The sequence below is a fragment of the Pelecanus crispus genome, chromosome 10 (assembly GCF_030463565.1).
Source record: "Pelecanus crispus isolate bPelCri1 chromosome 10, bPelCri1.pri, whole genome shotgun sequence".
NCBI classification, from domain to species: Eukaryota; Metazoa; Chordata; class Aves; order Pelecaniformes; family Pelecanidae; genus Pelecanus; species Pelecanus crispus.
In genome coordinates, this window is record NC_134652.1 from 15367857 (window position 1) to 15384543 (window position 16687).

The following is a 16687-nucleotide window of genomic DNA, read 5'->3' on the forward strand; positions in this document are numbered from 1 at the left end:
ATAATGGTATCAACAGGACACAGGTTCTTCCAATTCTGTGTCATGGAGGCGAGTCCAGCCTAGACCCTGACATGCACATGGGCCCAACACAACCATCAGAGCAGTGGCAGAATCCAGATTCTGCCAATACACTCAGAAAAAGCAGGACAGAGCGAGTGGCATACCGAGGAGGCAGCCTGCACCACCCTAGAGCAGAGCTGGACTATCAAAAGGACAGAACTTGCACATCCCCTTAAACTGTTGACAAATAGCAGGTTGGTGGGCTGCTGTTCCCCCTTATCACAACATCACACACAGAATAAGGGGAAAAGCCCAAATAAGCCACCCTTTTCATCCCAAATTTCACCAGCAGTGAGAAGAGACTTGGGTCTCTGTCACTGCATCCCTCTTACCCAGCTTGCTCAAGACTCCTTGGAACAGATGGCAATGAGGAACACTGTTGTGTCAGCCCCTGGTGTAACCAACCTGTCCATGGTGCAACAACAACTTTCCAGCTGCACCAGGAGTAGAGTTCGAGACTTCCTGGCTCATGAAGGAGCCAAGGTTTTTTAATTATACTTTGGTTACCACCTTGTCACCAACAAGAAAAAAGGAGAGCTACTTGCATATCCCTCAAGACTGGGAATTTAAGCAATAACAGGCATGGCACTTAAAAGACTTGCCTACTAGGTTTTCAGCCCAGCAAAACAGAAAAATATTTAGTTCATAATCAATCCTAAACTTTAAAACTGTCTGAAAACAAAAGCCAAGCAGCATAGGATAAAAGGATAAATGGCACCTCTGACACAGTAAGGAAAAAACAACAGATTAAAACCCGTGTCAGTAAGAGGCTAGAACGCACCCGACAATGAACTTTACAGCAGCAATTTTAGTACCCATAAAGCTACACAGAACAAAGCATTGACCATTGGGGCATTCACCTTAACTGTGTCTCCACACACATCTAGTGGATGGCCTCATCTCATCTGTTGCTACTGTCTCCTAGTCTCCCTCTGATTTTCCTCACCTTCTGCCAACAAACAGTGCCAGAAGAACTACACATTGATCTGCAGAAAGGAGAGTGAAAGCACTAAATAAAGACATTGACAGCCAAGGACCTCAAGGCAAGAGAAACAAAATCTGAGTCAGAGGGACTGTCAGTCTAAAGAAAGTTGCAGCCATCATGCAAGGAAGCTATTACATGAAGATTAAACCAAACTCCTATTATATACCTTAAATTACAGGAGCAAAGCTGAAATATACTGGCTCCCACAAAACCATTCAGCTGATACAAGGGAAGGGGACAAAAATTAGTCCTCATCCTAGAGCAAAGTAACTGAAGTACAAGGAGAAGGCATCACAGTCTATATGCAACTTTGGAAATCCAAAATATCAAACCCTCCACTTTATCGTTACCCAACTCTCAACTCACTTGAAGCAGTTATGCCCTTGATTTCCTTGGGTCATTTTTCCATTTTGGAGGAAACAAACAAACAGGAATAGGAAAATTACATCTCCTGTATGCTTTAAACTCAGTTTTATGAGGTTAAAAAAAAAAAAATAACCTGTTCCTATCTGCAAGAACTTTTGCATCCAGTCATAACTTCAGGTTTTTTATGTCCCAATCATCCTCAAAGCCACAGAAAATACAGAGAGATGAGAATTCCTTTTGTTAGGAGAATTGTTCACAAGCATTACCACAGCAAAAGTTCTTGCTCCCAGAAACTGCATGCTGCCTCTAGCTGTGGGAGTACATGTTTAATCACAGTACACACTCATTCCTTCTCACAACTACTAACTGCAGTGCTGGAGAGGATGGTTAAGATAACCTCATTTGTTAAAAGAATCTGTTGAGTTTAGAGCCATTCATTCCCCCCTGAAAGAATGTTCACGTTGAAGCTTCCCCTAAAAACTGGCAGGACACTGCTGTTTTGGTGCTTTTCAAAGGAAATAGATGCAGACCCAGACTCAGCATAAATGCCACCCAAGTCCCCAACCCTATCAGCTTCCTCATGATGGCTCTCTGCTCAGTATCCTCCTTTAAGCCTTTCAAGCACTTCAAGGCACTCAGCTCTTTCTGCTGATCAGGAGGTAGATGCAAGTAGAAAGCAGGGTACCTAGGTACAGGTACCTAGATGCAGCCTCCAATACTTCCAAGTGTGTTTTCAGCTAGAGATTAATTAGATAGTGGAGAAAATGTCAAACTACAGAGCATCATCAATATAAACTTGGGAAATAAGAGACCTTTTCTGAATTTCTTGGATTAAGATATTCCAGCATAATTATTAGTTCCAGGATGGCTGCATGTCTATCTGAAAAAAAGAGCATACTGATCCCTCTGCAAAGCCCAATAGTTTAAACGCAAAACCATCAGGGATACAGCTAGACAACTTCCCCCTTTTTGAATATTTTCCTTGGAACTTTTTGGTTGGAGCATGTGCATTGCATGGGGCTGAGAGGGCTATTACTCTTGGAAGCTATACTCCCAAATTCTTTCCTTTACTGGAAGATGTGAGGTTGATGATTTGCAAAGAAGAAATGTATTAAAGCCTCTTACCACTGGACCACGTTCAAACAGCAGGCAATCAACAAGTTTAAACCCAGTTTTCAGGCCAGGAATCAGAAATTAAAATGCCCTCAACGTTCAAATGTATGTGTGTCTTCCCTGCACCCCACACCCTTCCCCAGTCTCTCTCTCTCATAAAAAAAAGAAAGCTTGTTCAAAGATTACAGCAAAAACTGGAAAATTCAAAACAGCTGTTCTGGAAAGAAAAAAAACATTAACAGAATAGAGCCATTGACATCAGAGCTCTCCTGGTAGACCTCTCATCCTATGCACAGCAGGTGTGCCCCTGCAGAGAGGAGGAGGAGGAAAGACTGGGATTCCCATCTGTGGTGCATCACACAGTACAGGGAAACCTTCATCCACACCCTTAACCCCAGGGGCATTGGAGAAAGCAGGAAAAAAGAAAGCTACTGTATTTGCTTGCACATTGGCTGCACACACTACAACTGCACTCACAGGTTCAACCCCTCGATTGGCATGATTGGCATCGAGCAACAGATTGCTGTAGTTCTTGGAGACTGCATCCATTATGCAGGTAATTAAGTTTTTTCACTGCCCCAGCTGCCTTCCTCAAGCTCTAACCTCAGGGGATTCCCACGTTGGGAAGCTTCACCCCCCACCGAGACTGCCTACAGGGTGAACTGTGCAACTTCTCCGTTTCCAGGTTCTCCTTGGGAGCCTTCAGACAATACAACACAATCTGGATTAAACCAGCAAGCTATTGGCAAAGCAATTCCACATTAGTAATCATAAACCCCCCTAGGCCTTTGTCAGCTGAACAGAAAGACCTACAAAACTGTCAGTCCCGATTATGATAGAGTGGCAGGCTCCATCATATGGAAAGGGAGTAAAGCTTTAAGCATGTTGTGATTTCTGTAAGGGTCACAGGAAAAGACAAATATGCTAGTATAGAAGGAACAGAAGCAGGCTTTCCTCCACACGTGATACATGAAAGTCTCTCATTTCTCTTGCAAGTGAGCACTCAAACTTTTAGTAGCTGATGTTGAGTCTAAAGTACACTGTGCAGGATTTTCATTAAGAGAGAAATAGACAGTGATTTTGATAGGTATTTTGATTTCTCTGGGAGAAATTCCATTCACATAGCACAAGCAATTCTCCAACACTAAAAGAAGAAAAAAAAAAAAATACTCCCAGTGAGCAGTGTGAAGTTCTTGAATTTAGCTGTGGAGTTATCAGCGTTTTCAAGCCTAACCACTCCAAAAGGCTACAGGCAAACTAGAGAATCAACGAGAAGATAAAAGCTATTCCCCATGAGGGCAGGGAACCAGTATGCAACAAAGACTAGATCACATCTGAAGAGCAGCATAAATCCCATACCACTACAACCATGCAGTCCACCTAGTGAGCTACTCACAGGACCACTGCCCCAGCCTCCGGTGAGGCATCCCTTCTCTCCTCTGCTGGAGGAAAAGCAAGACCTAGGCAGCAAGTCTTCATATAACTGGTATCCTGAGAGAGGCTTCCTCCCCTCCTCCCCATATACTAACTACATCGAGACACTAAAATAAAAGCTGAAAGTCAAAAAGCTTTACCTGTACACATACCTCAGTTACACAGCAGGGGGAAAAAAACCCCACACAAATTCATATAGCAAAACACATCACGCTAATTTATCCACCTTGAAGCAAAAACTTAGCGATGTCCCTTGGAGTTCAGGTTAGAGCTACTGAATAGGTCTAATTCACAATTTGGGCCTACCTTAACTAGTACAAAATTTAACTGAAGCTTCTTACTAGGTGTCCTGTAGTATCAGCTGAAGGCCCCTGTCTCCACTTGCTGTGGATGGGAATTGTAACTTTAAGAGCTGTACTTGCTTCCAATGGAAAGATGTCCCAGGCTAGATAGGAAAGAACTAAGCCTGCAGCTTGCCTAAAACCCACAGCCACACCTATTTTCAATGCCAGATTGTAAATTTTTATCAAGAACAAGTTCACACCAGCAGATTTTCTTCCTTTTTTGTAGGAGTCTAGAAATTGCTGACAAGCAATTCACAAGCAATAAAAGCGGGCAACTGATCATCTTTGTCCTCACGTAACTGTTGCATGGAAAGGGGTCCTGCAGGCTCACTTTTGGCCAAGGGCTGCACTTTGAACCCCCCCAGGCCAAAGGGCAGGCAGGACAATCTCCTGAAAGCAGGAGGTGGAGTACTGGAAGGAAACCAGAAATGGCAAGATCCCTTCTTAAAATTGTTTGCTGGCAGTAGAGTATCCAGCTAAGGCAGAGTCAGCATTTTGTTGCCCTCATTACCCATGGACAAGTGGGGAAAATAAAGCCTTGTTCACCTCCACAAAGATCAACAGTCATGGATGGCTCCGTCATATCACTGTAAGAGATTATACCACCATTAAAAACTCACTATAAAAAAAAACCCAAAACAACTTTTATTCACACTCATTGCGTGAGAGAACCTCAAGCAAGTAGGAGCCTGGTCTTGATGGCATAGTTCACCCTGCAGAGAGCAATGTTACAACACCGCTCTCATTTGAAGAGCAGATCCTTTTAGGACTGCCAGCAAAATAATGGTGCAATCCCAACGGAAAGCATTACAGAAAACAAAACTACACAGATCTTATGTACTAAATGTATGTGCTCATCTTCTGGCCCCAGCTCCTTTGGCTGGAGCAAAGCTCTTGCTTGGTTAATTAGTAACTGCAGCAGAATCACATTAACTTGTAACTCTTGAGGCCTCAATAATCATCAGGTTTCAGTTCCCAGATTGACAGGCATCACACTTAACTCTGCCCTTCAAAGTACAATTCCTTGATGAGAAGGGCCGTTGCTTCATGTTTAAACACTGAAATTATTATACCCAACAATTTACAAGCAAAATGCTTCAATACAAAGAGACAAGAAGTCCCATTCACACATGTTTTCTTAGCTTTAAGGTTTCTGTTCAATCTAGGGCTTGGGTATTTTAAGACAAGCTGGTTACAAGACAAGTTGCTTTTCTAGTATTTTTTCACTAGTCCTCTCAAGCAGATATCATCACCAGTAGGTAAAGAGCAAGACTGACTCATGTCTTTAAATCACAAAAATAACCACAAACACCAATGTATGAATCCTAATTTCCAACATGCCAGCCAACCCAGACAAAGAAACATCTCTTGCATTTACAGGTTGTGTATTAAAACAACACTGTCATCAAAGGCAGACAGCCCATATGATGACCCATAGACAACACAGAAGTGTGGCAAATCCCGAAAGTCATTCTTCTCTTCAGTGAAAACTGGCTGCCTACTAAAATTCTGGAAGGCTCCCAGGCGATTTTAACAGAAAACACAAGAACAATGGCTCAGAGATCTCCACGGCCCCTGCTCATGCCCCTCCAGAGTGGAAAGCTACTACAGACAGAGCTATAAACAGGGAAGAGAGCACTTCTGAGTAAAGGAGGACAAAAAAGGAAAGAGTTAGCGGAGACAAGTTTGGAAAGAATCAAAGCCTTTTTGTTATTGGGGACCAGGAATGGAAAGATAAGCTGAGCCAGCCACTGTGTTAAGCACATCCAGTACATGCAACTCCAGTGGCAAGTCAAAAGAACACCCAGTTTCTCTCCAAGCACAATGGATCTCTCTGCCATCTATCCTTCCGATAATGCAACTTTGTGTTTTAAGTTGGAGTGTCAAACAGGGACCTGGTTCCTCGAAGTCCACTTTGTGAAAGACACAGTATGGCTGCATGTCCTGGAGTCATAACATTAGTGGGGTTTTTGGTGTTGGTTTTTTTTTTTTTTTTCAAAGAAGCTATGGGAAATCTTTTGGTAGACTTTAGTTTCTCTGCCTCAACTCATAAAAATATGTTTCTAAGACTCAGAACTTCATTACTCCATGTTGCACAAAAAGCCATTTAGAACATCAAGCAGCTTCTCAACTTACCCATTCCAGGCCATCCCTTTCTCTTCCCTACACCTGCTTCTCTGTAAGACCACCTACACTGAGGTGTCTAGGTCATCTCTTCCCCTTACAGTTCTTTAACCAGCTTTACTTTTCATGCCCTTCTCACAGATGCTTTGCATACCGTCATACTTAGCTCTAGTTTATTCCCAGCATAGCTTCTTCTGCCAGCAACTATTGGGCCATGCTGATTTCCAGGCCAAGGGAAAAGGTGGATTCCACCAGAAGAAGGTTAATGACAGATTTATGCATTTCTTTTTCTATGATTATATACTGTTGAAAAGTGAAACAAAAACCCATCACTAGATAGTCCTGAAATGACTCAGTGACCTTTGCAGGAGCCAGGCTGGATCAACTCCCTGATCTGGGACTGTTAGCCATGTCCTGTTGGCTGTAGCTCATTAGCACCAAGTATTTACACTCCTATTTGTAGCTGGTAGGCTGTATTTCAGGACCTTGTCAAATTAGCAAGAGCACCAGGTCATGCTCACCAGGGTATGGTTCAGAGTACTGGAGTACTCTCTGTTGAGGGCTAGTTTTACAAGCTCCATTAGTGAAATTGGGAGGGACTCAATACTAGAAGTGCAATTGGTCTACCTAGACTAGCAATTGCACCACAGTTCTGTAGAGGCACATAAGCTAATGAAAAATTGAGCTCAAGTATTAATGGAAAAATGCATGGCAGGATGAGATATAGACTCATCCAACACATTGCTCGGCCACTCCTTACATTCTAGGCCTACTTGATGGTGCCTAAGCACCTGTAAAACTGACTTGACTCTTCATATTAAGCATATATTGCAAAGTCTTTAGAAGAGGTGAAGTAGTGAGACTTCAAATTCTCCAGGTCTTAATTCCTGTGCACTAGAATGTCTGCCCTCCAAGTGAGCAAGACAAAATCTGACACTAATCAACACCAGCAAGATGAATAGATCTTGTGTACAGCTTAATGGCATTGATGCTCCAAGCTAAGTGACCTAGCAACCCACCCAATACTCCCACTCACTATAATGATTCCTTCAATAAAGAAGGGAGGAGACTGGGGCTTATAACATGTATGAAGTGTGAAGTGGCTAACTCCCTCATTTCCTCAATTACTAACTAGAATGGTATCACAGCCTGCCAAAACAAAACCTTCCTTCGGACAGCTTCATGCAGAAGTCACAATCAGAAATGCAACCTTTAGATCCACCTCTTTCTGCCACTAGCACTACAAAGCTACTCACAGGAGATACCTCGTTATTGCTGTTTGTCTATTGGCAAGAGCTGACAAAGGTCCGGTTTTGATTAGGCACACTCACAGAAAGAAATAAGCATCTAGGACTGTTTAATAAAGACAGTATCTTTAGTTCCAGCACTTCTTGAATCGCAGCCTGATGAGATCAGTAAGCTTCCATGGGGAACAAAATAAATTTGCTCTTTTCTAATATTTTCTGTAAGCAGCCACAGCTATTGTCAGACACATACTACTGCAGAGGATTTGCTGTCATTGTTCTTATACCCTTAGAGTCAGCTGAAGTTCACCAAGAAAGTGTTCTGCTCCTCAGAACCTCATGTTGGCAGAGAAATACTGAAACTCAAAAAAATCTCAGCCCTGGAAGAATACTGCAATGGTTAAACTACCTGATCATTTTCCTGCACTACTGAATTTGCTCAGAAGTTGACATTCTGCCTCTTCTCTCTATTCTACTCAAAAATGGCAGCAAAATGCTGCTGGCTGCACAGACTGACCTGAAGTTTACATCTGTGCCTATTACAGATAACCTTTACAGACACAGAGAAAGCAGATAGCAATGTGGTTCACTTGTGGTGGAATTCACTCCCATCAGCTTCAGTGCAGGAAAGCGTTTGCTAACTTAGCAAACAGTCGAGGGGAGGAAAAGGCAACTTCTTGTCTTTGTTGAATGACAAGAGTTGCTAGCAATCGGTTAAAAAGCAATCCAAGAATCATACCCAACACGAGCATCAGATTCAAACCTCTACTGCTCAAGCCATTTAATTCACTTACTCCTCTCCCTGCCAGCCACCTGAACCACATGTTTCTTTCTATTCTCAGCAGCAGAACGGAGCCTCCAGCTGGGCTCCTCACCAAGGCCAATGTGAAGAAGCACTCCTGCTCTCCAGCAGCGTCTCTTCTTCTGGTCCCTAAAAAAGCTTCACAGTAGGGAGCCCAGGAATAACTGGAGCTGTTCTCCGATGCATTCCCTTTGACGCCTCCCCCTCAGCATACCAGCAGGAGGGCTGCCTGCAGTAACCCACATCCGCTCCTCTCCAGCGGAACGAGCACGCATCCCCCAGGAGCTCTGCAAGGCCAGCAAAGCTCTTGGCAGCGCAGTACCTGCGGGTGCTACGCTGTCAGACAGCCAAGAAACAGTTTGTCACGAGGCAACCCCCACCCCCACATGCAATTTTTGTTCAGGGAACAAATCTGCAGGCATATCATGCTAAGTCTTCTGTATCTTGGTGGCAAATTCCCTCCCACCTACCACTCCCTTACTCTCTTCACGCTGGACCTCCTCAACACCTTTCTCTGATCCGAAAGGATCAGAGGAGATGCCTTTTGTTAGCCAAGCAGCCATGAAAATGATATTGTTTTCCAAGAAGGAGTTTTACATGCCTTTGATAATCCCAGAAGGGATTTATGTAGTTTCTTCCAGTTTCTCGTAATGCTGCAGTCACAGGCTTACACAGAAAAATGGCTCAGGAGACAGACAACATGTTAGATAAGCTACAAAGTGAGCATTCAGATCCATTAAATAAAGGTTATTCATGGGAAGTCTAGACTCAGATTCAGCAGGATGGGAACCCATAAAACCTGAAAGGGACCTGGAAAGAAGCCACCTACAAGCCTGTGTTAGAGCTGTACCAGAAAGGTAAACGACCTCATAACAGAAAAAAAAACTCAGACCAACAACAGTAATGCAGAACTTTGGATCCCTGGGCTACCAATCACTTGCTCTCCTACCTGCTTCCAAAAAGAGGATCTATGTGCTCAAAAGAGGAGTAAGTAGGTCTAGGTATTCTTCCCTGGTCCCTCAAAAGTAAGGGAATTAGGTTTCAGGTTGTTGGGGCTTGGTTTTCTTTGGAGCAGGAAGAGGAACTAGAAAAGAAATGGACAAAGTTTTTCTTGAGGTCCTATGTCCACACTAAATATAGCCACCAAACATACACACTATTAAAAACAGACAATACAAGACCAACAGAGCATGAAAAGAAGATCATCAAGTTAAATCTGACAAGGTTTTTAGGAAAGAAAAATCTTTTAAAGTCCAGTTGGCAATGATTTTAATAAGGAATATAGGCGTTTTTTCAAGGCTGCCATGCGATTCAGAAAACAAGAGCTCAGAGCTGCTTCACACAGTTACTGTGACTTCTTTGTAACAGGCTGTTAACTCTTGATCTTTAGTATAACATAATAGTGGAGACAGATATAAATAAGATCAAAACATATGACTCAAAGTCTCCAGATAAGATTGAGAAACTGCTGCCCTCCAAAGCCATCCAGGCCACCAGGAAAGCAGCCGTACAATGGCTCGTAGAAAGTGGGCCAATCTTAAAATATTAGTATTACAACATGAGGCTTTTCAAGCTGAATTCTTGTAGCTCTGGCAGGCAGGGAGCTAGCTTTGGATTTAGGATGACACATGCAGAGATCTGCCTGCGAAAAACACCAAGAGCAGGTGCCAGAGAGCATTTGAGCAGAGACCTAGGAAAACTGTCAAAAGGGGGGTGAGGGTGGGGGGTGGCAAGCCCACACCCTTGTGAGCAAGAAAAAGGAGACCAGTGGAGACAGTTCACTAGCTTCTTTCCAAAAATTACTTTCTCACTTATCCACTCCCTGCCACAGCTAAGGAGCCAGGACACAAATTAATCCTGGAACAGGTAACACCTTGCTCCCCTTTACAGCAATGGCTCACGTCAGATTTGCTGGAAGTGGACTTACTTCAAATGAGGTATCTCTTTGCACTGAGAAAAGTCAGGCAGGTCATCTCCTAGGCCAGTATAAAGGGTACCTGCTACTTCCTTGCATTAAATTTGAATGGCTGAATTCAAGTAAGTTAAACACTCAGTCTGCTCGACTTGTAGGCAAATAGATTTGACAGTGCTGGTAGAGACTGAAGGTCTGTCGATGGGAATAGAAAATTGCCCCTCTTCCAAAAGCTGTTTGTTTATTTTTAAGTAAATAATGCTTTTTAGAAGAAAAGCTTTTTTGCAGACTGCTTCAGAAATCATGTTTATTCACACTTTAAGATATTAGAGCAAGAAGGGAGTAGGAATGTGCTGCAGCTCTCTCTTAAAATTTTCTTGCCTGGCAGCATAGAAGCAAAACAGATACTTACTTTGCAGTTGTGAGCAAAGAACATTAATAATATGCCCACCACCAATCCTCCGGCTGTTCAGCCTAAGCACCAGAACAAGTACAGAACTACTCATTTCATCTTCCATCTTCCACAACAGCGTAAGGACATACATCCTGCTGTGCTTGGCTTTTAATCTCCTCCTCCTAAGCCTTCATTCTGTGTTTAGGTTAAGTATGTTTTGCTCCTGCCCAAAAGTGAGCTTTAAAACCCCACCTACCCAGCTAATTACCAAACTTCTTTTAAAAAAAAAAAAAGCCTCTCTCCTTAAACCAATTAAAGTATTCAACTGACAGCACTATCACGCAAGCTGCCCATTGCACCAAACAGCAGTAGAAGGGACCTGGGTGGGGAAAATAAAAAAAAAAAAAAAAAAAAAGACATAGACGTGAGTTTTGAAGCAAGCCTACTGCAGCGGAAGGTCAATGTGGTGGGAAGGGAGTGATTAGAAACTGTAAGCTTATTTATTTTCAACACTCCACCAGAGAGTAACATGCAATTTGATTCTCACCCTTAATTTGTACATTCTCACGGGAATTTGGCAAGGTTGCTCTGAAGAAGAAAGTTTGAAGAACTCTTGCAAAAGACACCGCGCTATGCCAGATCAAGCAAGCTATCAGTTATTTACATTCATTTCAAAAGACACAAAGGAAGCCATTTATTTCCACCATATCTGCACTCTTAAAGAGAAACCAGTTAGGACAGAGCTGGTCCTAACACCAGGGCTTGTCAATACAGACCAACCAGCATAGCTATTCTGGAGTAAACATTTAAGTATGATCAAACTACCCTGAATTAATTCACAACTACAGAGACTGTTCCAGGACACAGCAATCTCAGGAGGGAACACACATGTTAGGAAGTCATCCTAAACTTGTGCTACTGGGACGTTTCCTAATGCAGGCAAGGGAAGTCCTCTGGCTACCAGGGAAAGCGATCTCTGGTCTGCACCTTCTAAGCCATCCAGGAGAATTTTTAAGTCTATTTTAAGCACAAGTTTCAGGAACCGTAAGGAGGCATATTTGGCTTAGCCACACTTGCAGGATTAAAACGAGCACCTAATTCTTCCAGCTATTAAATAAAAGGACTCCTATGTTAACACACAGGAGAGCACATTTCATCTCTTTCAGACAAGGGAAATAAAGTGACCAATATAACGCTCATTTCTTCAGACATATTGCTACAAAGAGAAACAGAAAAAACACAAGTCTTGCTACAGGTTAAGAACCCCATCATGTTATCTGGAGCCTGAGTAACAGGGCGGGGAGGGGGAGGAGAAGAACCCTATGCCCGCACATGCAGCAAAATCCATCTTAACCAGCCAACAGTTAAGGGACATAATTGAGTTTCCCAGATCCAAGCTGCAGATCCCACAGCACAGAAAGCACAGACGAGGGAGGCTCTCCCTCATCTCTCCTTCAACAGCTCTGAACCCAAGTAAGATTTCCCCATCACTACACAGAGGCAGAAAGAGATAAAGAAAACCATTGCTGTACTGGTCAGTAAAAAGCAGGAGTATGTTCACCTCCTATCCATGAAGATGAAATAAAGATGAGGAAACCAATGGGGTAACCCTCCAAATCCCCAAAACTGAGTTAAGCAGGAAGAAAGAGATCAAATGCCATGCTGTCAAAGCTCAGCGTGTGGACAAAACAGCACCCAAAATTTCAGTGGTAATTTAAATTTACTACCTAGAAAAATCATTCGCCAATTTACAAAGTTCTTTTCAAGTAACTTTTGCAGTTGATAAAAGGTGAACTCAGATATTCCCTGTCAGGCTAACTGTGGGGTCAGTGCAGCTGTAAAGATCTCCTCTTTCAGGCAGATCATCTCCTAGGGATGGAGCTGCTCAGCGGTACTTTGATCAGATCTCCCTGGGTACAAGCAGCTCCGTGGCACTCCAACAGCCTTCAGTCTTCCAGCACGGGAGTCCACACATCAAATCTGTTTGAAATTTCACTTAATTATTTCTTTGAAAGCGCTTTCCTGCACAGGCCATATAGCATTATTATTTGGCTTGCAGAGAGGAACAGATTTAAAAAGGAAAACAAAGTTTTTTCCTTTCTCATAAGTAAAAGCTTCTAAGAGGAATTAAGACGCTTTTGTCAGGTCAACACCTCCTACAATTAAGACAGGGCCGGAAAGCCTCAGTCCCGTTCCGATGCAACTAATACACACGCTACACCGGAGAGGTAGAAAGGGTCACGTCTTTGCTGAGCCTGTGGTCCTGGGGGAAGAGGGAAGCCTAGGGAAAGAGACCTGTAACTCTGCAGTGCTTTCAAATATATTTTAAGACCCTGAAACTATTTTTGAGTTACAAGATCAAAGTGTCAATCAAACTAACTGGAACACGAGCACAGAGCTGAGGTCGGCCGGCTGAGCCTATGAATGGAGCTAAAACGCCTTGTTTATCTCAGCACGTGTGCGCATATTAAGCCTGAAAGATACGGGTGACCTACCCGAGCAGTCCACCCACTCCTCACTGTCAGGCCAGCTGAAAAAGCACGGAGAAGACACAGCCAAGTAACGGGCGCGGATTCCCGTCAGCGGTTCTCACTATAATGGACAGATGAGTGGAAAAAGCAAGAAAGAAAACAACCTTGCTTGGCACCGTGCCCACACACACATCCCAGTGCAGTGGGGAAAAGAGGCCGGGGGGGCACATACCAGCCACATATCAGTTTTCTGGCCAAGGGAACGGGCAGATCTGGCAGATGCCTAAATGCAGGCCACTCTCTGTCCCGAATGCACCTTCCCAAACCCCTCCGCAAGCAGGAACCCGAGAGGACCTCTCTGCAGAGCTCCTCCGCCTTCCCGGCCAGCTCGCTGCAGGAAGGCAGACGCTCCCCGCCACCGAGCGGCACCCCCACACCCCCGCCACAGGCACGAGCCCACCTTTCTTGAACTCCTCCAGCATGGCATCGAGCTTGGTGTCGTTGAAGACAAAGTGCAGCGGATGGTTGTAGAAGCGGGTGATGGTCTTGAGCGGAGTGCAGTCATCAGGGTCCACAAAAGCCAGGTCCTTAACGAAGAGCAGGTCCACGATGTTGGAGCGGTCACCCTCGAAAACGGGGATGCGGGTATAACCGCTCTCCATGATCTCGGACATAGTGTTGAAGTCGAGCACAGCCTCGGCAGCGATCATGAAGCAGTCTCGGAGGGGAGTCATCACGTCCTCCACCGTCTTGGTGCGCAGCTCCAGGGCTCCTTGGATAATGTTGAGCTCCTCCTTGACTAGATCGTTATAAGGGTCGGTGACCCGCAGCATCTCCAACAACTTCTCACGGTTATAGACCGTGCCGATCTCCTGGCCCAGGACACAGTCCAGCAACTTGCTGACGGGGTAGGAGGCCGGGAAGGTCATCATCATGAAAAATTTAGTGAGGAAGATGGTGTTGGCGCCCACGGCCAGGCCGTGCCGAGAGCAAATGGCCTGCGGCACGATCTCGCCGAAGATGACGATACCGATGGTGGAGACCACCACGGCCACCAGCCCGGAGCCGGCGATGTCGTCCAGCAGGATGGTAAGCGTGGTGTTGACCAGGACATTGCCCAGCAGGAGGGAGCAGAGCAGGTAGTTGCCCTGGCGCCGCACGGGCTCGATGCGCTTGGCGTAGTTCTTCTCTTTGTCCGTGCCACAGTTCTGCACGATGCGCAGCTCCATGGGGTCCAGGGCCATGAGGCCCAGGTTGAGGCCGCTGAACATGCCCGAGAGGCAGAGGAGGAGCGAGATGAAGATGACCTGCAGCCAGAAGGGCAGCAGGAACTTCTTCTCCTCACCTACAATCATCTTGGTGTCCTCGCCGTCGTGGTAGATCCAGGTGGTCTCACCCCAGGGCGGGGGCCCGGCCGGCCCCTCGGCGCCGGCCAGCCCTCCGGCGGCCCCGGGCCCCAGGGCGGCGGCGGCGGGGGCCGAGACGGAGGTGCACAGGTAGTAGGACTTGCTCTTCTCCGTCTTGCGCAGGGGCTTGATCTCGATCTCGATGATGCCGGAGGTGCGGCGGTTGAGCACGATGTGCGGCAGGATGATGATGTCCGAGGTGCGGATGCCGCAGCGCTGCGGGGCGCCGCCGCCGCCGCCCGCCGCCCCGCCGCCGCCCCCGCCGCCGCCGCGCCCCGCCGGCCCCGCCGCCGCCCGCCCGCCCCGCCGCCGCTCGTGCTCCGTGAAGGCGATGCGCGACCAGGTCTCGTTGTTGATGTTCTGCCCGTAGACCCGCAGCTTCACCCGCGTCCGCTCGCTCACCCGCAGCGCGCCCCCCTCCATGAAGGAGACGTCGTCCGTGTCCTCCAGCCGCAGGCCGATGATCACCGTCTCCTCCGCCGCCGCCGCCGAGGGGGGGATGACGGCGGCGGCGGCGGGAGGGGCGGCGGCGGCGGCGGCTGCCGGGGGCCGCCGGCCCGGGCGGCCGCCGAGCAGCAGCAGCAGCAGCAGCAGCAGCAGCAGCAGCACCCGCGCCCCCCGGCCGCCCCCCGCCATGTTCCCACCGGGCAGCGCGGCCATCTTTAGTCAGGGCTCGGCGCCGCCGCGGCCCCGCATCGCCGCGCGGCGCCTGCGGCGTGCCCCGTCTCCCCCGGCGGCGGCGGCGGCGGTGGCGGGCGCGGCGGCGGCGGCGGGCGAGGCGGCGGGCACGGCTGCCCGCGGGTCCCGACAGGCGGCGACTGCCGGGCCGGGCCGAGCCGAGCGCCGCCTCAAGCCGCTGTCCTCCCCGCCCCTCCCCGCCCGCCTGGCGGGGGCGGGCCCGGCGCCGCGCGCCGCCAATCAGCGCCCGCCCCCCCGCCAATGGCGGCCCGGCCCCGCCCCGCCGCCCGCCACCGCCTCCCCAGCGCGGGGGGCGCGTGACTCCGGTGTGTACGCCAGGCGGGAGGGGGCGGGGCCGGCCGCGCGGCCACGGCCAATGGCGACGGGGGCTCGGGGCCGGCGGGGCGGAGCCTCGGAGGGGCGCGACCAATGAGGGCGCGGTGCGGCCGGCGGGCCGGGGACGGCGCGTGCGGCGCTCGGCGGGGCGGCTCGCGGGTCCCCGCGCCGGGGCCGGGGCCGGGGCGGTCGCGACGGACGGGACGGGACCGCTCGCCCCGCCGCCCCTGCCCCCGGCCCGCTGCAGCTGCCGCTGCCCACGCACCCGCCGCGCCGCGCCGCTCGCCCCCCGCAGCGGCCCGGCTGCGCCGCCCCGCGTCCCCGTCCCCCCGCCCCCCACCGCCGCACCGGTCGGCGGTCGCGCAGCGCCCCCTGGCGGCCCCGCGCGGCGCGGCCCGGCCCGGCCCGGCGGGGAGCATCCCCCGGCCCCCCCCGCCTGCGCCCTTCCGCCGGCACCGGGCCGGGGGCTCCTCGGGGCCGCGTCCTCGGCACCGGGGCTGCTGGCGGCCGGGGGCGGCGGCTCTCCCGGCACCGTGCCCGCTCCCCGCTCTGCCCCAGCCGCCATCGGCGCGGTACGGTGCAACCATTAAAGATTCACCCGCCGCCCCCCGGGCACCCTCCGCCCCGCCGGGCACCCGCCCCGCGCCCCGGCATTTCCTTGGCTTTGTCCTTCCCGCGAGCGGAATTAAACATTAAATATCGAACCTTAAATATCAAATATTGATATTGAATACGGACGGAGCCGCGCTCCTCTCTCTCTCGTCTCCCCCTTTTGCTCAGCCCCCCGGGGCACCTCGAGCCCCTCCAAATTAGAGAGACCCCACGCCGAGACCCGGCATGAGCGCGGCCGGGGCCTTGGAGCGCTCGCCGGGGCCGCTGAAAGCCTCGGCAGGCGCTTCGCTCCGCTCGGCCCGCCTTCATGGCGCACGGGGGGCTGACGGGCCCCCATTCAGGAGAAGACCCGTAATTTAGGGGCGAGCTATGTCCCACCGCCCCGAGAGCCGGGCCGTTTCCAAGG

At 48.8% G+C, this 16687-nt stretch overlaps 1 protein-coding gene across 1 annotated transcript in view; it reads right to left on the bottom strand.

Annotated features, from left to right (window-relative positions):
• CNNM2 (cyclin and CBS domain divalent metal cation transport mediator 2) overlaps positions 1-15315 on the bottom strand; it is a 122352-nt gene extending 107037 nt beyond the window's left edge. Inside the window, exon 1 of the mRNA XM_075717371.1 lies at positions 13710-15315. Within this exon, the coding sequence (XP_075573486.1) occupies positions 13710-15315 (1606 nt within the window). The remainder of the gene's footprint in view (positions 1-13709) is intronic.
• Positions 15316-16687: the final 1372 nt, after the last annotated feature.